At 41.3% G+C, this 26,734-nt stretch overlaps 1 protein-coding gene across 1 annotated transcript in view; it reads right to left on the reverse strand.

Annotated features, from left to right (window-relative positions):
- Positions 1 to 26,734, reverse strand: part of LOC309550518 (uncharacterized protein) — a 257,449-nt gene that overhangs the window by 12,990 nt on the left and 217,725 nt on the right. Inside the window, exons 9-11 of the mRNA XM_082250880.1 lie at positions 26,510 to 26,606; positions 19,152 to 19,203; positions 3,694 to 3,826 (exon numbers count right to left, since the gene is read on the reverse strand). Of these exons, the coding sequence (XP_082107006.1) occupies positions 3,694 to 3,826; positions 19,152 to 19,203; positions 26,510 to 26,606 (282 nt within the window). The remainder of the gene's footprint in view (positions 1 to 3,693; positions 3,827 to 19,151; positions 19,204 to 26,509; positions 26,607 to 26,734) is intronic.

A 26,734-nucleotide genomic window follows, 5' to 3' on the forward strand; every position in this document is an offset into this window, starting at 1 on the left:
TATTTGTTGGAAAGTATCATTATGTCTATACTTCTAGTATCTTGATGTATCTTTTGGTATACTGAAATACCCGTCCTATGTAAACAATCTTTGAATTTGATATATACATTTTTAATAAAAATTATTGGAAAAGAAAAAAAATTCTGTGCAAAAATAGTTCTGACAAATGAATGAATATATCTTTGGTGTAAATGTGCAACATGTGATGAATTTTGTTCAATAAGAAGAACAAATCACCACTAATTGTGGCTGTCCTACGCATGTGAATGTTGCCACATTATGCGAAACTATGAGTTTGGTTTTTTAAATTTTAGACAGGGGTGCCTTGAGATTGTGTGGAATTTTAAAGGGTGCCTTGATAGAAAAAAGGTTGAAAAACAATGATCTAAACTGATTAAAAAATGCTTAGATTTACTCCTCCCTTTAGTATATCTGGCCACAGGTTCTGTGGAACATCAATACATGTACAGTATAATAAAATCAGGCACAAACAAAAGCAGATCATAGGGTAATACAGTTTAACATAGAAAAGTGACAGCAGAAAAAGCCCAAGTAGTTTTTTTTTTTGTTTTTTTGTTAACTTTATTGTCTGAGTATAGATTTACGTTTGTCCCAAGCATGTTTAAAGCCATTTACTGTTGACTGTTTCACTACCTCTGCTGGTAAGTTATTCCAAGCATCAACTACCCTTTCAGTAAAATAAAACTTTCTCAGATTAGTTTTGACATCTCCTCCAGTTAGTTTAAATCATGTCCCTTTGTTCTTGATTTTGCTTTCATATTGAAAAAACTGCCCTTCTGAACCTTATTGACCCCATTGATGTGTTTAAAGGTTTCAATTATGTCTCCCTTTTCCCTTCTTTCCTCCAGAGTGTATATATTAAATTCCTGAAGTTGGTCTCGATATGTTTTATCCCCCCCAGACTTTTTACCATTTTTGTTATTTTTCTCTGGACTCGTGCTATTGTATCAATATCTTTCTGTAAAAGAGATCTCTAGAACTGGACACAGTATTCTAAATGAGGTGTCACTAAAGATCTATATAGGGGAATTGGGACCTCCTTCCTCCTGGTGGTGATTCTTATAGTGATGCATCCTAGAATTATTTGCTTTTCCCACTGACTGGGGACACTGTTTGCTCATTTTGAAATCATCTGAAATAAGTACCTTCAAATCTTTTTCTGCTGTAGTGCTGGGCAACACTGTATCCCCAATGTTGTACTCTCTCAAGGGATTATTTTTTCCCTAGGTGATATTATTTTACATTTAGAAAAATGGAACTGCAGTCTACACTGCTTTGACCAATCTTCAAGCAATGCCAAATCATGTTCCATGTGACAGACACCTCCAGGTATATCAACCCTATTACACACCTTTGTATCATCAGCAAAAAGACATATCTTGCCTAACAAACCTTTAGTTATATCACTTACATATAGATTAAATAGAGCAGGACCCAGTACAGAGTCTTGTGGTACACCACTAGTGACTGGTTTCTGTTCTGAGTGAACCCCATTTATAACCAAACTCTGGTATCTATCCTTTAGCCAACTGCATATCCACTGAACCACCCAAGGTTAAGTCCTAGTTTGTACAGCTTTTGTATTAGATCATTATGTGGAACTATATCAAATGCCTTGCTAAAATCCAGATATGCTTTGAAAAAAAATAAAATAAATCAGATTAGTCTGACATGATCTGCCCTTAGTAAAGCCATGCTGTTTTGGGTCCAGCAAGTTGTGTATTTTTAAGTGATCAATGATCCTTTTTTTCAGGAGAGATTCCATTCACTTGACTACAACCGGTGTTAAACTCACTGGCCTGTAACTGCCAGCTTCTACCTTGCTGCCCTTCTTGTGAATAGGTACAATATTAGCTGTCCGCCAGTCATGGGAAACTTCTCCTGTTAAAAGAGATTGATTAAAAAGATCCGTTAAGGGTCCAACAACTATATCTCAAATTTCTCTTAGAACTCTGGGATGAATACCATCGGGGCCCACTGACTAATAAAGCTTTAGCCGAGCCAATTTCTCTGCAGCCTATGTCTCCGGAAACTAGGGATGGACCGATTATCAGCAATGCTGATATATTGGGGGCCGATATGCACTTTCCCCGATATATCGGAATCGGCCCCTGAGGTTACCGATATTGCTGATATTCCAGGAACGTGCTGTACCGGAGTGATGCCTGCAGGTAGAGGCATCACCCCTGTATCGGCGTCCATAGCCAATGGTCGCCTGTCTTGTAATGACAACCGATGCGGCTGAGAAGCCGCTCGGCTATCATTACATGGAGCAGGAAGGGACGTCCCACCCCTCCCGCCGCCATCCACGGCTCTTCCGGGTCTCCCGTCCCATCGGGTGAGCCCTGCATCCTACCACCATGCCCGCCAAAGAGAAGACCCGATCAAAGCCGCATTCGGCTCCATGTAAAGCCCCGCTGTTAGAGGTCCCAACTGGGCCAGCTGAAGGGCCTATCTAGCTGAAAGTTCCTGAAGCTGATTGAGGGATTTGTCTTCTGGGCATCTAGTCTGGTATCACTGAAAAATGTCTGGAAGATATTGTAAGGAGGCTACCAATTAGGATTCCTGAGACAGTGGGCTGCTTTTATCCCTCTTGTGCTAGAGTCAGCTGTGTTCAAATAGGATATTGTGTCTTGTGTCCTGTAGAATCTTAGTACATTAACTGCTTATGCAAGGACTCAGATCCTTAAGAAAAAGTTTCATATTCTCAAGTGCTACTACAAAGTCCATTATTTGCTGCAAGCAAGGGTTTTTATTCACATTATTGCTGTTGCTTTTGCAATAGAGTCAGTACTACCTAAAGGGAATTCACTGTCTAAAGTGTTCCTTAAAAGGTTGTTCCAATATTTGCTGCAAGCAAGAACCCTTGCTCACCTTACTAAGAGAACCTTTAGTGTCCTCAAGTTCACTAAGAGTTACTGGAGTATCCCACAGTTACCCTGAACCCATCGAAGTTCAAGTTCTGCAATAAAGCATCAGAAAATCATGCCCCTTGGCTGTTCATTGAGCCAAAGGAGTGGTTGTGACTGGGTGCCTGGCTGTAGGGCAGTTACTGGGAAAAGAACCCTGGGCATCTATTCAGTGGCCCCTGTGGGGGTGAGTGCTACAATCAGTTATTACTTGAATTTAGACAATAAAACCATTCCTAAACAGAAACATGAGGACAACCATTGGTGATCTCCTTCTGAAATTGTTGTCTAGATGTTTTTCTGATACTGTGGCTTCAATCTTTTCTGAGTCACTGAATTAGTACCAGGATCAGGAAAGTCAGAATAAAGTGAGAAGCCTTTTATTGCATTTCATTTTTTTATTTTTTTGGGGCGGGGAGACGCTTCAGAATTACAAACTTTGTCATGACCATGTACACAGTCAGTGTGGTGAGTACATTGGATTGCATCAAGGCTGGGGCTCACAGTGTATCACATGCAAACTGGCTTGCCTCCAAAGCAGGAGGAGAGACAATATTGTAATTTATGCTGATTGAAGTCAGCAGTACACACTGCAGATACCATACCTTCCAACTTTCTGAGATGATAAAGAGGGACTCCTTTCGACACAGTGTACATAAAATTCCTTTGCTAAAAGATTCTGGCCTTTGCAAAAATCCTTCTTGCACAGTGTGTTACAAGCCATGGTAAATGTGTATATGTATTTTTTTCAGTGAATACTTACAATGCTCTTTCTTTTAGGTCCTTTCCATATAGGTTGTATTTTCCAGCTATGTAGTTCTGGATGGCTTTTGATGATACTAATTTCATGCCATCTATTTCCACCATTGGAACTTGCTGAAACAACAAATCTCCTTCTGCAATGGAAAAGAACAAGTGCTGCCCGAGTAAATAAAAGTCACCTCCAAGCTGTGAAAAAGGTAATCACTAGAACAATAGTGCAGGAACTAACACAGAACATGCCTCTATTCTCATGATTTGTATTGTAAAAGGCTCATGATTATATTGTAGGATGTAGGGCCTATATCAGAGAAACTACTCAATGAAGTAAACAGAGGCAACTGTCTTGTCATAAATGAAGAAGGCTTAGTGATGACAGGGAAGGGGGGTAATAAAGAAGCACAACATTGGATTTAAAGTGTATGTACAGCCACATTTTTCAGTTTTACAAAGAGTAGAGGATGTCCCCACTAGATGATTTCCCCACACCTATTGTTCTGGGGACAGTGCTAACATTTTGGATTTCCCCTTTCTTTCTGGGAAACAGTGTTTACCAGTACAAATAAAATCAGCCTTAAAGAAAAAAAAAAACACAAAAAACTTTCCCCACTCTATTCAAAGCCAAAAAAAAGCTTTTGCCTAGAAATACTCTTTAAGAGAAAACATTGGGGAAAAAGTACAATAGCACATAAATTAGGACTCCCCCTTTGTCTAGGTGAACATTAATCTTAAACATTAAGCATTATCTTATCCAGGGCTGCCGCTAGAAATCCCGGGGCCCAATACAGCCTACCTGACAGGCCCCCCCCTTCCACCGAAAATATCAAAATTATATTATCCCCCCCTCCACCAATCCCTCTTCCTAGCAGAAATCCCTCCCAATCACCCCTCACAGTGCAACCCCCCAAATCCCTCCACAAATTCACAACCCCATCCCCGTACAGAGTGCAGGGGTAAGGAATGCTTTACATACAAAGTACAGGGGTCAGGAATACGTTCAGGAGAATGCTAGATACAGAATGCAGGGTTCTGGAGTGCATTATGCACAGGGTTCAGGAGAGTACTAGATATGGAGTAGTGCTATACTAAGCTGACCAAGATTTCCCATAGATGCAAATGTTAGACAGGGAGCAGTGCCATACCAAGTTGACCAAGATTCTCCATTGAGGCCAATGTTAAAAATTGGGAGTAGTGCTATACCAAGGTGACCAGGATTCTCCATTGAGGAAAATGTTAAAAATCAGGAGTAGTGCTATACCAAGGTGACCAAGATTTCCCATTGAGGCCAATGTTAAAAATCGGGAGTAGTGCCATACCAAGCTGTACATAGTAGCGAATGTATGTAAATGCCTCTGTACTGCACCTCTTCCCAGCTGCTTCAACCTCTGCAACACACACACCTCTCCTCTGCCCTTATCTTCCCCAAAGGTCCCCCATCTTCCACATGATTACCTTTCTAAAACACCTTTCTGTTGCTGGTTGCCATATCTTCCTTCTCCTTCTTCCCTATGCACGTGTTGCTTGACACAGGGGGCGGGTCTGAGTAGCAGTCCCGCCCATTACCAACATCACAGCATGAATCTGGCAGGTGCAGTCTCTCATTGTGGCTGCATAGTGCACACCCAGCTGGTTTGTTAGCCAATCCCTGGCTGTTCTAAATGTTCCCACTGCTGCAGGTCCTTCTGAGCTAGAAGGTAACATTTTTCAACAGAATTATGCTGGACAAAGCCTCTGTAAAGCGGGACAGTCCTGCCCAGGTTTGGAGGTATGCTGTCATACTACCGATCATCCTGCTGTCCGGGCCCCCCTATGTGCCGGGGCCCCATACAGGAGTACCGGCTCTACCCCCCTGATGGCGGCCCTGATCTTATCCCCACACACAGGGGTGGACTGGGCTGGGGGGCAGGGTGGCAATTTCCCCCTGGGCCGTCTGTATTCCCTGTAAATGGGCCGCTGTGCTGGCAGCTCGGAGCTGCACATGTCAGGTACTGGAACTGGTGGTGTGCTACTGCTCGGGTGGCTCCAGAGCGGGGTTAACAGAGTGGAGGAGCAGTGAAAGAATGCCGCTATCCCCCGCTGCAGCTACGAGCTGACGATGTGTCCTGTGACAGGGATTTGAGCTGAACCTGTCACAGAGTGTTCTATCCCTGCAGAGCACAGCCCTTCCCCCCCCTCCTCTACACAAACGGGAGAATAGATCTGCTCTCCCTCCTTCCGCCCCTCTCTCCCTGTGCCCGCTGGAAACTTTAAAGTCGGATCCTAAACATGAGGCAGCCGCATTATCCAACAGTCACATCCTAAACATGAATCCGCTGACTGAGCCAGTGAGGCTGCTGCTGGGACTGTGCAAGTGAGTGAGCTGTGACCACACTCTCCCCTCTTTACTCTTTCTTCCTACTCCGTCTCTCCAGAATGCCTCTCCCTCTCCATCAGCCTTATTTAACCACTTGCCTACTGGACACTTTCATCCCCTTCCTGCCCAGGCCAATTTTCAGGTTTCAGCGCTGTCCCTCTTTGAATGACAATTGCGCAGTCATGCTACACTGTACCTATATTACATTTTTATCATTTTTTTTCCCCACACACAATTCAAGCTTTCTGTTGGTAGTGTTTGCTAAAAAAAAAAAAACACCCAAAAAATGTTTTTAACCACTTGCCAACCAGCCGCCACAGCTATAGGGCGGCAGGTCAGCAGGTTACCACGTACGGCTGTCCACAGGAGCGCTCCTGGGGACATGTGCCCACTCGCAAGCAGGGAAGCCAAACCACGGGGGCCAGCAGCCACAATTGCCACCAGGCGCCCTCAATCACTCCCCTTGGAGAGAGAACGGCAGTCTGGCGTTGTAACACGGCAGACCGTTGTTCTCTCAGAAATCAATATAGGGCTCCTGTGTTCTCCCTATTTAGGAACACAGGTCTCTGTGTTCATTTCACAATACCATCCCCTCTAACAGTTAGAAAACACCCCCTAGGCTCACACTTAACCCAATGATCGCCCCTGGGTTAACCCCTTCCCTACCAGTGTCATTATTACAGTAACAGTGCATATTTTTAGCACTGATTACGGTAGTATTGTCACTGGTCCCCCCAAAAGTGTCAAAAATGTCAGTTAGGTGTCCGATCTGTCCGCCGCAACGTCGCAGTCCTGCTAAAAATAGCAGATCGCCACCATTAATAGTAAAATAAATTAAAATAAATAAAAATGACATAAATCTTTCCCCTAGTTTGTAGACATGATAACTTTTGCGTATATTAAATCAAAATACGCTTATTGGAATTTTTTTTACCAAAAATATGCAGCAGAATAGAAATTGGCCTAAAATGATTTTATTGGGAATGTTATATATCAGAAAGTAAAAAACAATGTTTTTCTAGGTAGCACTGATGTGGAGGCACTAATATGCCACACTTATCGGGACTGATGTGGAGGTGCTAATATGCCGCACTGATGGGCACTGATAGGTAGCACTAATGTGGAGGCATTAATATGCCACACTGATTGGCACTGATAGGTGGCACCAATATGGAGGCACTAATATGCTGCACTGATGGGCGGCACTGATAAGCAGTACTAGCAAGACACTGTGTTGCTCCAGGACAAAAAGCCTCCATTCAAAGTTCAGCCTCAGAAAGGAAATTCAGGTGCACGCCCTGGTTTCAACAGAAGCATGTGGAAGAAATGGAGTGGATAGTGGCACTCCAAAAAATGAATCCTTTATTGAAGAAAAAAAAGATACAAAAATACATGAAGGATGATCATACCATAGCGGAGATGATGACACTGGCAGCTAACGCATTTCACACCCAAGCTGGTGCTTAGTTATAGCATGATTGGAGTGCCGCCATCCAGTCCATTTCTTCAACATGATAAGCAGTACTGTTTTACACTGATGCAATGATGGGCAGCACTGATGAGCAGGCACTGATGGGCACTGAAAGGCAGCACTGATTGGTGTCACTGATAGGCACAGACTGTGGTCACCTGCTGAGCAATGCTGAGGCTGCACTGTAATGCTGTGCTCTGATTACCTGTACAGGTCTCCCCTGCGAGGAGATGCCACTAATCTGGCTCTCCACATTTACACGTGATCGGCTGTGATTGGACACAGCCAATCACATATGTAATAAGCTGCTGCATCGGCTCTTTAACAAGATCGGGGTCATGCCATGTCATATTTGTCTTGCTTCATAACATCAATACCCAATATAAAACCAGGTGGGCATGGATGGAGAGCTGATTCAGTGGTTCAACGGGCCACTTGAGTAGACTTGCCCTCCAGGCCTAAGGCTGCCAGCCCTCCCCTGTCCTCACACCCCCTTTTATAAAGATTAATACTTTGGGTTGCGGGTTGGTCCTTGGTGTCCCCACTTTCGATGCAGTACTGCTGATCCTACATTGTACATTATGACGTCACATTGCCTGTGACTGAGAGAGCTGCAAAGAGAAGCAGCTCCACAGGACCAGTCATGCAGGAAGCCTGCAGGAGCAAGGTAAAAGCTACATAAAACTGCTTTTGACTATTCTCTTGGACTAAAAAGAAGCATTTAGTTCCACTGTAATGGTAAGTTTGGATTTTCCTCAAAGTAAAGCATTAAAGTGTCCCTGTCACCACAGGCTCACTTGAGTAAAATGCAGATTGTGTAAAAGAAGAGACAATATATTTTCCTTTTTTGTGGCCCATGTGTTAAAGACTTTGCTTTGCTTCTCCTTGACCAATGCAGGTATTTGATACATCAGGTGGGTCTAATACCTAGTGCCCTGCTGCAAGCTGTGGTTCCTACCAGCAGCTCATACATCCTATAGTGATGTATGAACTAGCAGGAGCACCTACAGCGTGTGATGGTGGAGCAGTTTAGTCTACAGCGACCTGGGAGAAGCAACGCGCCAGCATTTCAACACATGGACCACCAGAAAGGTTAAGTATTCTGCCCCATATACAGCGAGTGTATCCTGCACAAGTGACCATTAGTTTGCTAAAACACAGTGGGGTAGATTTACTAAAACTGGTGCACTCAGAATCTGGTGCAACTATGCATGGTAGCCAATCAGCTTCCAACTTCCACTTGTTCAATTAGGCTTTTGCAATAAAACCTGGAAGCTGATTGGTTTCTATGCAGCGCTACCCCTGATTTTACACCTTGCAGTTTTAGTAAATAACCCTCAGTGTATCATAAATACTTGTCATTTTGTTGCAGTAAAATACTGTTTTTCACATTTTCTTCATCCTTTGTCGCATTTCAGTGCTGTTGTTTTCCTACAGCTGTTTTACAACCTCTTGTCTCCATGCATGACCTCCAGCAATGGTTGCATGGCATTTATCAGAGCCTGTTCTCTGATGGTGAAAACAGTGGACCTTGTTTGTTTAATGTGTGCTAAAAAGGCCATTTGTAGTCTCCATTGGACAATGCAGAAGGCAAATGGCAATGACGCAAAAAGGACAATCACTTTGAAATGCGACACATTAAACACAGGTAGCAGAGTTTTGCTGCATGACATAATAACACTTAAGATGAAGAATCCCATTATTCTCAATTGGCCCGTTCACATCTGACTGTTGTGTCCTTTGTTACCTGTTGCATAAAGCTTGAAAAAGTACACAAGCTTTAAAAAAACACGCATTTGTATCCCTCTTGACTTTAAAAGCAGTGCCTAAAAATGAATATTTATGCACATTTTTCATGCCCTCCTATTGGGCCAAAACACACAATTCTGTTCATGTACCACAAGTCCCGAGAAAAACATTAACATAAACCAACAGTTCTCAGTTCAAAAACAAAGCATAGATTTACATTCTCTCAGCATGGGAAACCATACCGTTCCTGAGAATGGTAACCTACAGAATACACATGTTGAAGAATTAAAATAAATATTTTATGAGAGAAATATGAGAGCTACCATTGGTAACCTTCTGAAAATGGAGCAATATAACAGCATACAGTGGCAGAGATGTATAGTAACTAAGTAGAACTACTTCACTACTGTACTTAAGTACGGAAAGGCGGTATCTGTACTTTCCTAGAGTAGAATTTTTTTCTCCTACTTCCACTTTTACTTCACTACATTTTTTCGATGATTTCAATACTTCTACTCCAATATTTTTTTTTTGTGCTGCATAGTTACTCGTTACTTTTATAAAAATTACCACTGCCAGAACAGTAGATGACAGGTTTCATGAAGCTCAAAACATGTGTATTATCAGCGCATACGAAAATAAAAGCTACTGTATGTATAAATAAAAGCTGCATTTGAAATAATAAAAAACAATATGATGTTCAAACTTTTGACTTCTTTCTTTAATAACTACATAACACAGTACTTGTACTTTTACTTTCAGTACTTGAGTAGCAATTTATTTTTCAAAACTACTGGTACTTTTACTTTCAGTACTTGAGTAGCAAAATTAAAAAAAAAACTACTTGCAATACTTAAGTACAAAAAATGTTGAATACTTTAGTACTTCTACTCAAGTCACTTTTTGATCGAGCACTTCCACTTCTACTCAAGTAACTTTTTGATCGAGCACTTGTACTTTTACTAAGTATGGGTTTCGAGTACTTTATACAACTCTGTACAGTGGGTTAAAGCTCCATCCCTTCAAGCCAAAAATACCAGTTAACTATAAATCCAGACACCCCCGATATTCATTATTCTTTTTTTTTTTTTGGTTCTTGTCTAGGATCCTTGTACTTTTTTTCTTTTTTCTTCTTTTTTTTTTTTTTTTTATTTTTTTTTACTTATTTGCTGATTTCCTGCATTCTTGCCAGAATGGTTCAGCCTCTCCTGGCATGATGTCTCCTCTGGGTAAACTTTATCAGGAACAGCACAAAGGGGGGCTCATTAATTAAAATCTTGGGAGATTTTGAGTTTTGGCACTATAAAACAAGTTCTTCAAGCAGCAGGTCCTCTTCCACACCTTTTTTATCGCCTCTGAGGACCCTCATCCTCTTCATTGGCTGCTGGAGCACATGCCATGAGCTCCACAAGCAGCTAATTCCTGTTTTTTTCTTCAGCAGATAAGATGGCAGCCAATACATGTCCTGGTGTATGCATGTGCAGCAAGCTAAAAGGGTGGGCTTTGGCCTTGTTCAAGTGGCAGTCCGAAAGTCTACCTCTGTGTATGCATGAGTGATTGCATTACGCTCAGTACAGAGGTCATGGCTTAGTAATCGAGTGGCCAGAAGGTTAAAAAGTGCTTCCTATCAAGCGGTGGTGGTGACAGTTCAGGTGATACCTGTCATTCCTTCACACCATTAAGAACCCTCTCTTCTGCAAGTGCCTGGCTGTTTATTGCTTATCCTGTCCTTGCCTGTAGGTAACCCTTTCCCATTTTTGGCACTTTAGTCCTCCTCTAGCTTATGTAATTTATTTAAATGTAAAGGTTCCACCTCTCACCCTCCATCTGCTACAATAGACTGCGTTCCCAGCATCACAGATCTTCTTTCGTTCAGGATCTCACAGCATTAAGGGGCATTTCAAATACAGATTATTATCCAGAGACCGAGAATTTTATCAGCACAAGTACCCTGATAAAGACCAGCTGAGCCTATGGGAGACAGGCCATTCCAGGAAGGTTAGTCTGTCAGGAATACCATCTAGAATTCATCTGAGATCTAGGGGCAGATGGCATGGAAGTCAGGAAACATTTGCCAAACTGTCAGAAAATCGATTATGAGCTTACAAGCCACACCTGCCTTGGCATTCCTGTCCTGTATACAACCAGTTCCTTCCACCTCTAAACAGAAAACTGTGAAGTGAGACTAGCGCTCCAAATGATGCTTCCTATTGAGGAGGCTGTATCCTTCAAGGACGTTCTAGAAAAGAAGATCAATACATACCTCAGAGTATAGCATCAATTTAATTAAACTCCTGGGATATTGATCTGTTTAGTTAAGTAGCATTGGGGGTTGTTAATCAGTTTCAGCTGCTTTGATGTTAATGAAATTAACAACAGGTGCACTAGATGGGCAACAATGAGACAACCTCCAAAACAGGAATAGTTTTCCAGGTGGAGGTTACTAACGTTTTTTTTCTCTACTCATCTTTTCTGAATGTTTTTCACAAGTTTTGCATTTGGATAGGATCGGTGTCACTGCTGGTAACATTAGGCGATACCTGTACCCTATAGACGTTGCACAGGCAGTTCAACACCTCAAGTAAGTCACATCAATACATACCATTGCAAGAAGGTTTTCTGTGTCTCCCAGCAGTCTCACGAGCATGGAGGAGATTTCAGGAGACAGACAGTTACTCTAGGAGAGCTGGACAGGGCCATAGAAGGTCCTTAACCCATCAGCAGGACCATTATCGGCTACTTTGTGCAAGCAGGAACAGGATGAGCACTGCCAGAGCCCTACAAAATGACCTCCAGCAGGCCACTGGTGTTAGGAGAATACCTGTAATGAGTGGAGACCAATGGCCGACAACGTCAGGCAAGCTCAGTTCTCAGGTCTGCAAGAGAGATAAAAAAGTCTGCATTACTAGACCAATATTCTGTGTTGGGGTCACAAGCCAAGTTCGGTGCCGGAGAGAGTTTCGTAATTGGGGTCACAAGCCAAGGTCAATGCAAGAAGAGAGTTTCGTAGTCGGGATCACAAGCCATGGTTCGATGCAGGAGGGAAGTTTCGTAGTCGGGGTCAAAAGCCAAAGTTGTTTTCCAAACAGCAATAAAAGTAGTTCAAGTAGTATGCAGGATCAGACCACAATTATCTGGCAGCTGGAAGTGCAGATGCAAAGCTTATATAGGAAGTTCATGGGAGAAGCAAGAAATTCAAGGTTCAAAAGCAATCAAGACACAAGGCAGGGTTGTCCAATAGATCAGGCAGAATTGTCCAATAGATCAGGCAGGGAGCTGTCCAGCATCCCAGATAGCTCAGCAAGAAGAAACAATGCCAGACACAGAAGAGGGCCCAGGTCCTGACAGTACTCCTCTTCTCCTATGATGTCTTAGGGCCAGGTTTTTGAGGAAATCTCTTGAGAAAATCTCTTATTATTCTAGGGGCATGAACGTGCTCCTCAGGTTCCCAAGAATCCTCCTGTGGTCCATAGCCTTTCCATCTTAATAGGTTTTGTAGTTTACTATGATGCAAAGGGGAGTCAAGAATTTTATCCAATAAGAATTACTTCTGAAAGACTTTAAAAGAGCTGTATGAAAAACAGGATGGATCTTCATAGAAGGTGGTAGTTTAAGTTTGTAAGCTCGAATTAATATTTCAGCAGCGACTTCAGCTGTAGGAACACTAGTGATGGGCTCAAAATGAGCCATCTTAGTTAAACGGTCCACCACCACCATTGACAGCTGTAAATCCCTTGGAAAGGGGTAGGCCCACAATAAAATCCATGGAAATGGATCCCCATGGTCGCGATGGCACAGGGAGAGGCTCTAGCAAACCTACCAGGAGGGAGCGTGTTACTTTGTGTCAGACACAGGTTCACATGAGGGAACATACTATTTTGCATCTTTCCGATAGGAAGGCCACCAAAGGGTACGAGCAAGGAGGTCTACCATTTTCCTAATTCCAGAGTGACCAGCAGATTTTGAATCATGCACCAGCTGAAGGACCTTAAGTCGTGCCTTTTCCGTGACATCCATTCTTTTTTCAAAGGTCCAGTGGCCCTAATGAAAGTCCATGTGCAAAATTCCTGATGTATTGTTTAAGAGTGGGTCCCGATCATACGTTTCTTTAATCTTTGAATGAAGCGCTGCAGGGTACATTACTCCCAAAAAGTGTCTGTCTTGTAAGATAGTACTTACTGGTTCTAAGTCGGTAGAAGTGTCAGCAGACATTCTCGATAAAGCATCTGCTTTTCCATTTTTACATCCTGGTCTGTAAGAAATGATAAAATTGAATCTTAAAAAAAAAAGAGTCCATCTTGCCTGCCTTGCATTGAGCCTCATTGTGGATTTAATAAATGCAAGATTTTTGTGGTTAGTAAAGACAGTTACGGGATGTGTGGTGCACTCCAGAAGGTATCTCCATTCAGTGAAGGCTTCCTTTATTGCTAAAGAATGTTGCCGATATTATAGTTCTGTTCTGCAGTTGCCATTTGGCGGAATAAAAGGCACATGGGTGTAAAAACATTTTTTCACCAATTCTCTGAGAAAGAACTGCTCCAATGGCTGTATTGAAGGCATCTACTTCTACTATAAAGGGAAGTTCTGGGTTAGGATGTACCAGTACAGGTGCAGTGGTGAATAAGGTTTTCAGATGTGTGAAAGCCATTTCTGCCTCTGTGGACCACTGGAAGTGTGCCTCCTTCCTTGTCACATGAGTAATGGGGGCCACAAATTTTTAAAAATTTTTAATAAATCTTCGATAAAAGTTTACGAACCCCAAGAACTGTTGCACATTCTGTATGTTCTTGGAGGTAGGCCAGTCTAGGATGGCTTGGATCTTGCTAAAAACCATAGTCAGCCCTTCAGGAGAGATGATGTAGCCCAAGAACTGTATACGGGTCTGTTCGATATCACATTTTTCCAAATTAAAATATAATTTATTTTGTCATAGTCATTCTAAGACAGTACGGACATGATCCCAGTATTCCTGTAAATTGGTCAAAAAGATAAGTATATCATCCAGATAAGCCAACACACAAATTGGGGCTCCTGGTACAAGCTCTATTGGGCAATCATATGCCCAGTGGGGTGGTAATTGGTCGGCATTGTTCTTATCACAAATGTCTTTAAAGTTTTGGTATTAAGGGGACAATTTTTCTAGGTTAGTCGATGTCCCTCCAATAATAGTAGATGATATATCTGTTTTTTGACAATGTAACTCACAATGTTCAGAGGGAAAGGCCAGGTTTCTGGCCTGCCAGTCAATCGTGGGATTGTGAATTGATAGCCATGGAATTCCTAAGATGACAGGAAATTGAGGAGAAGAAATCAGATTGAAAGATATTAACTCTTGGTGTCCAGGCTCGATGCTATATAGGGAAATGGTCTCATAAGTGATTGCTCCAGAAGCGAGTAGAGAACCGTCCACTGTCTCCACATGTATTGGAGATGGTTTGGGTATTTTGGTACTGCCATTTTCTTCCGCAAACTCCAAATCCATAAAGTTACCACCAACCCCGGAATCCAGCATTGCTGAGGTGGAGAGTAACTGGTCTTTCTTTTTAAGTGTGATGCCTAAAAAAATGCAGATGATGACAGACAATATTCTTCTTTCCTGGTGTTATGGAAGACAAGGGTTGTAATGGATCCCACTTGCTCCCTAGATGGGGACAATTCTCTTTGACCGGCTGCTGCAATGGTTTGTCTTGTTCGTCTTGATGAGGCACCCGAGGGCGTAGTGATCTGACTGACCGCAATAGAGGCAAAGATTCAGTTCACATCTGCATCTCTTTTCAGCAAAGCTGAGAGCTCCAATCTGCATAGGTTCGGGTTCAGGTTCATAGCTGGCAAATTATTTAGCCGTTGGTTGGAGATTGAACGAGGAACTAAAGTCAACAGATTTTTGTTTCTCAAATCATCTCTCCATAAGTCGTCTATCGATCTTAATGCTCAATTCAATAAAGTCATCAAGACCATCGGGCGTATCTATTCTGGATAGTTCATCTTTTAAAATTCTCAGAAAGTCCTTTTCTAAAGTGAAAGCGCTTTGCACTGTCATTCAAAGTGGTATCAATTACCCATCGACTAAATTCGGCAGCATATTCAGCAACAGGATGTCTCCCTTGGCGTAAGTTCAGTAAAACAGTTTTAGCAGTAGGGCTGCGATTGGGATCATTGAAAATAAATTCATGGTGTTCACAAACCCCTCCAAATCTCCTAGAATCTTATGATCTTGCTCCAGGTATGGGGAAACACATGCCATGGCCTCATCAACGAACAGAGATATAATAAAGCCTGCCTTGGAATGTGGGGTTACAAATCGGTAAGGTTGCAGCTGAAAGTGCAGTCGACATTGATTCAGGAAGCCTATATAGAGTTTAGGATCCCCATTGAATTTGTCAGACAAAGGGAAGCGGTTTGAATCACTGGTAGTAGCTGTTTGTTGGCATTGCTGTGCAAGTTGTGTTGGCAATTCAATTACTTCTCCTTGTAACTCTTGCACTCGTGTTTGTAAGCCTTGAACAACCTCAGTTAGTGAAACAACATGTTCAGTTGCGACGGTCTCTATGTTGGGGCCAGATTATTCTGTTAGGAGAATACCTGTAATGAGTGGAGACCAATGGCCGACAACGTCGGGCAAGCTCAGTTCTCAGGTCTGTGAGAGATAGGAAAGTCTGAATTATTAGACCAATAACCCGTATTGGGGTCACAAGCCAAGTTCGGTGCAGGAGAGAGTGTCGTAGTCGGGGTCACAAGCCAAAGTCATTTTCCAAACAGCAATAGAAGTAGCTCAAGTAGTATGCAGGATCAGACCACAAAAATCTGGTGCCAGGAAGGGCAGAGGCAAGGCTTATATAGGAAGTTCATGGGAGGAGCAAGGAGTTCAAGGTTCAATAGCAATCAGTACAGAAGGCAGAGTTGTCCAATAGATCAGGCAGATGAAAGCAGGTTCAACCTGAGCACATGTGACAGACGTGAAAGGGACTGGAGAAGCTGCACAGACAATGGCATCCTGACTGCCATTAGGAATCGGGATAATATCCTTGGACTCATTGTCACACCCTACGCTGGTGCAGTGGATCCTGGGCATCGCAATGCTTGGCCTCATGTGGTGAGAGTATGCTGCCAGTTCCTGGAGAATGAAGGAATTGATGCCATTGGTCCATCCGATGCCGTCAGGTTGCACCTCAGTCTGTTCAGGAGCTCAGTGATTCCCTGGTCCAGATCTGAGATCTGGACCAGGTCGCCTCATTAATCTCATGAGGTCGTCTCATTAGGAGCATAAGGAAGCCATACAAACTACTGAGTATCTTTGTGAGCTGCTGCAATGAAATTTCAGCAAAATGGACTAGCCTGTTGCATCATTTTTTCACTTTAATTTCCGGGGTGTCTTTGAATTCAGTTTTCTGTAGGTTGATAATTTCATTTCCATCAAATGATGTGGCATCCTTTCGTTCCTAACACATTACCCAGTCCTTATCAGTATAGATATCCAGCATGAGAATTTTTTCAAAGTTCTCCTTTAATTTTTTTTGAGCAGTGTATATTGGCCAGGACCTGCACTGGCAGTGACCTCGGTAGCAAAATTGGTTCAAATCTAATCTAGATACAGAGAGCATAATTAAGGCCCTATATAAGTGAAAGTTAGCTTAGTTCGTTAGGAGGTCATGGAAGGGAACACAATTGATATTATTATTATTACCTTACTTTTTGAAGCTGGACAAAATCAAGATTAATTCTTTGAGCCAAGACTCCCAAAAATCTTTTTTTGAGGGTGCTCCCACCCAGAATGGAGTAGTGGGTGCCAAGCATGCAGCATTTGTGCCAGTATGGGCAGGACACATCCAGAAACCATGGCTCATAACAACCATAAGCTAGGGCCAGAACTGAGCATCCAAGACCCAACCTCCTACAACTTTCAAAACACCTAAATATCATCAAACAACAGCATGTAACAGGTACTCTTCTAATACATTGTATCCCTGCTATTGAAACAGGTGATTCTGAAGGTTCTGGAGGAGAAAAGATCCAAGGTGTTCCAAGCTTTTTCTTTTTTTCTAGTGAAAAAGAAAACCAGAGACTGGTGCCTTATCATTGAGCTGAACAAGTTCAATATGCAAATTGAATTGCAATCCTTCAATATGAAATCTCTACAGTCTATACTTCTTGCCAACAATGAGGCTGTTTATTATTGATAGACCTTTAAGACACCTATCTGCATGTTTCCATTCACCAGTCCTTCCAGCTCCTTTTTGCTTCTGCATAGTGGGAGTGCATTTTCAGTTTGAATGCCTCAGTTTTGGAATTTCCAATGCACCTAGAGAATTCACAAAAGTGCTGTTACTGATCATCGCTCTTCTCAGGCAGAAAGGAGTGAGGATTTACCGCTACCTAGGCAATATATTTTTGCTGGTCTAGGAAAAAAGCCATTCTTTAACAGCACTAAGTACTCACACAGGTCTTGCAAACCTTTTGGGTAGCTAATCAACTGGATGAAGAATCAGCTAAATCCCATACAAAAGGATGACTTTCCTGGGCTTACTATAGGCATGGTAAAGACTCACTGAGCATGCCAAAGAAGATCTCCCACATCATATCCTGAATCCAGTCAGAGAAAACCTCTTTTTTTTCTTGTTTCCTTTAAGCTGACAACAATCAAATATACATGTTAAAAATCACCTAAGACATTATGATCAGGCATCTCTAGCATCCTGGACATTTTGTAGACAGTAATGAATCAGCTATGAGATTTTTTTCATTATTAATGTATCACCCTCCTAGATTGGTCGGAAAAATGTAGTTCTTTTTGGTTCCGCTGTAATCAGTGGAACAGTTTGTGAAGGGCTTTACTGGCTGCAGGTTTGATTGTTACTCCCTGCCTTCTGGAGTGTTCTAGAATATAGTCGGCTGAGAAAGGCAAATCAGCAGCCTGAATATTTATGTTGTCTCAGCCTCTCTGGGGTGGGAGGGGGTGCTCAGTAGGTGGCTGGGGAGTACACAAATAGTCTGGAGCCTGGGGCAGTCCTGTTCCTGTCCATTGGGAGAAGTTCCCAGCCTGAAGGGCTGCTGCCGCTCTGGGTAGTCCAGCTGATGTTCTACATGTGTTCATCTAGGTCCCAGCTAGGTTAGAGCTGCGGGCCTATATTTACAAGAATTGTTAGAACTAATCAAGAAATTTCACTAGGTATCTGGTCTGGAAAGCTCACAGGTGAATGTCTGGCTAAAATTGGAAGGAGGCATCCAAGTATCCAGGGACATTGTGAGTATAGACCTAAGTCTAGGATCCCAGTGACTGTTTTTTCTCTTGTGCAAACGTGCCGGTATTGCTTGGACTAGGACAATTCTTACAACGTCACAGTGCCCCCTCATTCCCTTGGCTGACACTAGAGGGACTGTTCTAACAAGCACTGACATAGTGCAGAAGGTCCTGGTATTACTGTGTTGCTGCAGTATCCCACAGCTCCCTGTACCCCACCCAAGATTATTCAGTAATAAATCTCAAAGACAAACACAACGACAAAGACAAAGACAAACCCCTAGGCTGTTCATTGAGACAAAGTGCAACTGTAGCTGTGTGCCTGGGGGCCTCTGCACTAATCTGAGAGAAGAATGCAGTTAGCGGTCCCTGCAGCACTATATATTATAAGCTCTAATGAGCAGGGCCCTCTGATTTCTACTGTATTAAACTGTATTGTCATTGTACTCTCTGCCCTTATGCTGTGAAGTGCTGCGTAAACTTTGGGCGCTATATAAATCCTGTATAATAAAAATTATTTACATTACTTTTTTTACATTATTTATAGTACTACCAAGTAACCAGCAAATGGTACAGTACATAACAGCCCAACCAAGCCAAGCCTTTCTTGTGAAAACAGTATGGGCAGGATAAATAGTAACAAATACGTACTTTTAAGCATCTCGTCATATTGCTCCTTTGTATCAATAAAATCCTCTTCAAACTGTCAAAATAAAATGAATAAATAAATAAGTTGCATCAGGCAATAAAACATTCACGCATACTAGAAATTTTCTGTTTATATTTACTTAAAACCAGTATCTGTAAAGCAAATTGGAGACCCAAACTCTGCCTAATGGCAGCTATGGACAGAGGACAGTTGTAAGGCAGGCTGTACGATTGTATGAACGATCAGCTCCTGAAATCTGTGGACAGTTTTAGGTCAATACCAGTCACACACCAGGCCTTCTCATCATTAAAGTAAAATCAATAAATGAATAAACAGGTACATGGTAGATTTTTTTTTTCAATTAAGCTTTACACCAAACTAGAAAAAACAAATGAATAAATACAAGAGGCATTTTATTTAAAGTGATATCAAACCCTTTTTATGTAGCTGATTTAGTCACTTACTGAGTATGCAGCCTCTTTTTTTTTTTTAATTCCTTTCTATGTTCCCATTCAAAGTGGTAGTAAAGTTAAAAAAATAAATAAAAAAACTCACCCTACAAGCAATGTCATAATGTGCTAGTATGCATCGACACGGTGCATTGTTCCTTTAGAGCTCATGTGCCGGTGATGTCCCTGGCTGATGCTCCGTGGAATATCTCCTAAACGGTGCGCGTGATACGGTAGAGTTTACAATACGCTCTTGGATTGGTCCCCTTTCCTTAGAGACTTGCTCTGTTTGACAACAGCCTCTTGACCTATCTGTTTTTTTCCATATATCAGGACCAAGTGGGCTTAATGACTAGGGAAGCCAAAGACAACACAAGCAGTGTGCTTAACCTCAGCTACTTTGCTCAATCGAGGAATGGCCTGCATCTTTGGAAATCAGCAGAGGTGAAGAAAGACTTCAACGAGATAGACTGACAGTTTTTGAAACATAAACTTACACATCTTGTCGCCAAGATCAACATGTCTAAGTTGATTGATGCAATGTACTTCCATCCTGTTGCAGCAGTTTGGGTAAATGAGGCCCTCTCTTTTACTAATGGGACATGACAGGGATGCCCTCTATCCCTTTGATCTTCATTTTGCCTGTGGAACCATTTTGTGCACTGTATTAAATCAAATCCTGAGGGTAAAGGCCAGGAGAGCACCAAGGGACATCATAAGGTTGTGGCTCAACGTGATGACCTGCACTCTTTGTTAGCTGAGGTCTGAGTTATGCAGAACTTGTTGGCAAGTTGGAAGCATTAAACACCAATATCAACCATGACAGACCATTCAAGTTTCCTGTTCAACTGGGTGACAAATTAAATTATTTGAAGTATACATTACACCATTGTTAGAGGGAATTTATAAGGAAACCCCCCCCCCCCCCCCCCCCATTACTGTAAGCAATAAGATTAGACCTAGTGCATTGGAATTATCATATGTTTATGTGGTTCGAGGGGAATATCGTATTAGAATTGAATATTTTCCCCTGGCTGTTGCATCTCCTACACACAGTCCTGACATCTATTCTTATATCCTTTCCCTGGTCCATTAAAGCTGAGTTTTCCACCTTTTTAGGGGGGAATAAATCCAAGAGGTTATTGTACAAACTCTTGTCCTTTCCAAAGCAACAGAGATTTCCAGACCCACCTAAATATCACCAGCCAGTCCACAAGTCACACATCTCTATCCTTGCAGCTTCATCTCTCTGTTATGACTCCGCCGATTGAGTCCTTGTCTTTTCCACCCGGAACCCTGAGATCCTCATTTTAAACCATTCAGAGAATCCAGGAAGTCCATTTTGAGAATACAGACAATGCTAGATCCTTCATTGAAACGTTGGCAGGACATACAGCTTAGGAATTTTCTGTCTGCCATTAAATTACATGCATTAAAGTATCTACGGCAAAACTTTTTTTCCCCAAATTTAGATAGCGTAAGGGAGGGTTATAACCCCTGTCAGTGTTTTTGCCAACGGTGTCCAATTGGGGAGATTTTCCTTCACTTCCTGTCCCATAGCTTAAACAGGAGAGAGAGGTAACCCCTCAAAAGTGAGGGAATCCTGGTGTGTCACCAGAAATAGTGTCTCCAACCAGCAATAAAAAATGACAGGTATTCTAATCCACTCTATTCAAAACAAAACAAAAAAAAAAGTTTTCCTTTAGTTATATTCAGCCTTTGATAATTATGGTCTAGACCCCTTGCCTTTATGGCATTACTTGTCAGCTTTGTACAGTCTTAAAACGCTCTCAGATAAAAGCCTTATCCCCTTCTTTCTGTAAAAAAAATGGGAACGTGACAAAAAAACAAAGGGACTATATGTTGCTTTTTGAACACAAGTCATCTATTTCTATAATATTCCAGGAGGCAAAGGATAAAATCTTGACCAGGTGTTATAAAGAACCCTTCCTTTTGCATAACATCTTTCTTTCCCCTTTTATGTGCTGGAGACGCAACTCAACGAGGAGTACTATATTGCATATTTTTGGGGAAATCCCGTTATTAGAACCTTATTGGGAAGACTGCATGGTTAACCTCACTAATGTCTCCCTTGGGGATAGCCCTGTGGCATTTCTTTTGCATCTTACTCCACTTCTTAAGCGTCACTATAAGCATTCTCTCCTTAATGACTCAAAATGCAGCAAGAGCTTGTATTCCTCAAAAATGGAAAAACACTGACCCTCTTTCTGATGGACAGCGGAAACCTGTGGTCAAAAATATCAGATGCCTGGAAGAGATTGCGGACTTACTGAAACTCATAAAGGACTTTTTTTTTTGTTAATTCTTTATTTATAAGTGTTATCAAGAAACATACAGTAGTGGTCAGACTCAGAAGTAAAGAGTACACACAACTGCATATTGCTAAGAAGTGAGATATTCCAGAATACAACATATAATCGATGTTCAGTCTACAGTATATAACATGATAAGGCTCATCCAGTATACTGTACGTTTCAATATATAACATATAACCAACTGTCAACATAAGTAACAACATATAGGTCTTCTAAGATGTGAAACCAGCTATACCATGTACCAGTACATTAGAACTCAGAAGAAGAATTGCCCCTCACTATGCAGCCCAAGACTTGTCTAGTTCAGGCTGAACAATTGATACACTATGTGCATGATGCAGAAGATAGAAAAAGCGTGTAATAAGGAAGAGAAAAAGAGAAGAAATAAGTAGGACTGTCACCCCCATAAAGGGCAGTCATGAAGGACTGGTTTTCTAATGGTGGTTTTATTGGCATGATTTCCAGTTTTCCCAGGAGTATCATTGACTTTCTTTTCTAGGGGTTTCATACCTCTAAGGCTACCTTTTCAGGCTAGCCCTTTTCCAAATGCTAGATCTGTGGGGGGACCACAACCTTTGATGCCTAGACCTTGTGGGGTTTTACCCTTTCTCTCACCTTTATAGTTCCTCCTATTTTTTTTATCTTTCTCATATCCCCCTCTAGTAGTTACTAAATTTCTGTTTCAGATATTATAAAATAAAAAATCTACCCCGGACATATATCTGGACTATATGAGCTTGATTCCTATATTTTGGTTGTGCTTTTGCCATGTTCACATGACAGTTAGGCAATATTCTGGAGTCATTAATATCAAGGTTACATTATAACTGTCCCAGGTTTAGGTTGTGATGAATATGGATTTATGTACACCCTATTGTAATTGTGTATTGATTTTTTTTGGCTACCGTGCAAGCCCGATTCGTGCTCAAGGCTTGGATGTTGACAGCCGGACACGAAAGAGCACAGGATTGTTTGATCACATGCTGGAACCCTTAGTGTCGGGATGACACTTGTTAAATGTGAGTTTCACTTTTACTTTTTAATAAAAGATTAATGTTTTTACGGAGTCATGCTATGTGGAGTCATCCTTTTCTCCCAATACATGACACATCCCTGCCTGTTCCCATGAGAGTGTCTGTCTGAGGATGTTCAGATAGAGTGGATTGCGGACCGGTATACCTGATATACTGCATATATAATTAAAGGCACAATAGCTGGTTTATAATCTGACCAGCCACTCCATCTGAGTTAGTTTGGGGTGATTGGTGGGAGTAGCACACAGGGTGTTTTCTGGCGCACACCTTCTATAAGAAGATTTATTATACAGAAATTTATTTGTGATTTATTTGCACTTTTTTTGCACACTGTTGGACTTTCTTTTCTCAAGAATATTATCTAAGAATTGTGAATAATTTTTAACTCTTTTTTTTCACATATTTATTGTAATAAGTAATGCACGTATATGATGAATTATTGATGGTTGTTTATCTCACATGTTTTTTATTGGATATCATTTTTATTGCAGATTTTACACATAATTTTTAAACAATTGGTGTTTGTGATAGGGTATATTTGGTCATTGTATTTTTGCACTTGCACTTTTGAGTGATAGGTTTTAGGATACTATAATATTTTAAAAGGTATTTTTGTGCTGATTTCACATTCTCTTTCATTCATCTTGTGTATTGTCTTATCTGTAAAAAGACTAAATAAAAAAGAAAATAAAAAGACTGGAAAATGCTGCGCTCCTTGTGCAGAGTGGCTAACGGCAGGTTTCCTGCAGGTTTCTACAGGAGTAGAGTGTAATTGCTGGGCCCCCCTCCACAGCTTTGCACAGGCTATGTGCAGTCTGTAATGACATCATTGCTACATTTATAAGGTAATACAGGAGTTTGCCAAGCCATTTGATCACACAATACACCCTTGTGACTATTGAAGAATATATGTAAGTAAAATGTATGTGCCTGGAGTTCAACTTGGATTGTACTGTTTTGGAAAGATTAGAAATAGGAGTCAAACTTTAACTTTTTATTGATGTCCGTTCCTCTTTGGAAAACTGTTTCTGAGTCAAGTAGTAAGGGAACATGTCACCTGTACAGGAAGTAAGGGGAAATCCCAAATTGGGATGTATAGCGATAAAAAGAAGATAGTTTTTTAGGCTAAAGCTGCACAGATTTCCAATAGCTCTGTCGTGCTACTAAAATCGATAGCATTTATTTGTTAGAAGTAGCAATATATTGCTAAACAGATAGACAGATGGGGTAAACTACAAAGTACACATGTAGCATGTAGTAAGTGATCAGTCTTGCATGATCGCACAATGTTCTAATTATATAGGAGTGAATACTGCAGGATGTTACTGGATGCAGCTTGCATAGATTACTCCATGAGGAGCCATTTGTGCCATCTGTTTAGCCGTCACTTGCTACCTCTTGAGTTCAATAACTAGAGATTTTGGTAGCATGACAAGGATAAAGAAAGTCTCCTATATTGCTGCTGCAATTGTGTTCCCTGCCTTCATCACTTGGGCTGGCCATATGCAGTTCAAATCTCATCCGGTCCAACAGTAGCTGGACAAGATTTGGACCATTAAAGGGCAGGCTGAATGTACCAAGTTGATTGTTCGATTAACTTGGTAACAACCAGCCTGCCAGATACTTATGAATATTGCTAGCGACTGCTATAGCCACTAGCGGTAATTAATTTATTCTCTGAGCAGGGAAGGCTCCCCCCCCCCCCCACACCGGGAGCAGACAATAGCTCTGCAGGAGTAAAATACCCCATCAACACTGTCCGTGTCGATGGGGGAATTGTGTGAATTTCTTTCGTGCAACCCACGGTTGCAGGGAAGAAATGTGCACCATGTATGGCCAGCCTAAGTATAATAAACATGTTGGGTACAATACCCTATCAATGGAATGATGAAATGCTTGTATTCACATCCACCATATTAGGGATTATATTGCATGCTATTCTACTCTGACATCAAAAGGAGTTCAAAGTTCCCCAAAACCTTATAGCTGTTCCTTGGCCAGGTTTACCTTCGTATTTCAGTCTGTGGCTGGGGGTATGAAAAAGGGGGAAACTGCATCTCTGTCTGTATATGCTATTTCCTATAGGATTAAACCTAAGAAAATATGCAAGGTTTCATCTCAGTTTTTAGTTTGTTTCTCATGCCATCAATATGCCATCAATATGTATATGATGAAACAATTATTAACTATGGAGCGAGTCCTTGTAAAAAAAAAATGGAGCATGATACACTTTTGGATTTGTACAAATTCATGCCTATTGATGCATCCAGCTAAAACCTCCAGTTTTGGTGTTTCAGATTTCTGCTATGGTTGGGCTCACTTTATTTAGGTATATTATCAGAAAACCATCCTCCTTTTTGTACGTGTATCTAAAAACACACAGCCAGCCCACTAAATGTTTCGCTTAATGCTCAGCAAATTAGCTGTGCAACATAAATGTGACATAGAACACAATTATACTTATAGTGGAAAGGGATTTGTAGTTAATGTCCTATCTATCATCTGATCTCTACAGAAAACACTGATTATTTATTATGTTTATTAGAGTAGGCAGTGGAACTTGGTTGGTCATGTTATATGGATAGAGCCACGGGCTTAATTATAATAGGATGTTTTGGGCTTAATTACCCAACTACAGCATTTTTTTTGGCATAACCCTTTCCTCTCTAGTATTTTTCAAAGAAGATCAGTATATTTTGCTTTTTTTTTTTCTGCCAGGCCAGTGATGTCAGGGGTCCTTCCTCTTCTTTTCCAGCAGAAGTTTGTCAGGTGGTTCTTTCTTCTAGACAGCGAGTATGCTCGTGTAATTGCATGGGAACACTGTTGTGTCCTGGAGTACTGTGAGCCCAGCCCGGGGTGAGGATGCTCCCCCAGGGGTTGTGTCTTTGACAACTTGGGTTTACAGCAAGTGGGTTCCATGATGAAGGGTGTCATTCAACCCTGAAGAGGAACAATGCTGGAGTTGTGAGTCTGCAGGGAAGAGTAGTGGAGAAGAATGGAGAGGAGCAGAGTATTGCAGAGAACGCTGCTTTACTATTTCTTCAACTGATGGCTTTTTTTTTTAACATTTTTTAAATGAAAATTAAGTCTAATATTTCAACATTGCATTATACCAAATTACCAACCTCAATACCAGCTTGAATTAGGTCTAATATTTCAACATTGCATTATACCAACCTCAATGCGAGCTTGAATTAGGTCTAATATTTCAACATTGCATTATATCAACCTCAATGCGAGCTTGAATTAGGTCTACTATTTCAACATTGCATTATACCAACCTCGATACCAGCTTGAATTAGGTCTAATATTTCAACATTGCATTATACCAGCCTCGATACCAGCTTGAATTAGGTCTAATATTTCAACATTGCATTATACCAACCTTGATACAAGCTTGAATTAGGTCTAATATTTTAACATTGCATTATACCAACCTCGATACCAGCTTGAATTAGAACTAATATTTCAACATTGCATTATACCAACCTTGATACCAGCTTGAATTAGGTCTAATATTTTAACATTGCATTATACCAACCTCGATACCAGCTGTAGCAAACAACCACCGGATAGTCTCCGCTCTCCCCCTTCCTTTGAAATAGTGAATCACTGGTTTATTAGACATGGTTACAAGCCTAAAAATAAATAAATAAGCTTATGTGAATATTATAGAAAATTCATGTGATGCAAAAATCTATATAGAATGTGAATGTAAAGTGTTTTCAATGTTTTAATTTAGATTAACACGTACAAGAGATAACTG

This window comes from Pelophylax lessonae, assembly GCF_965119305.1.
Source record: "Pelophylax lessonae genome assembly, chromosome: 3".
Lineage (NCBI taxonomy): Eukaryota > Metazoa > Chordata > Amphibia > Anura > Ranidae > Pelophylax > Pelophylax lessonae.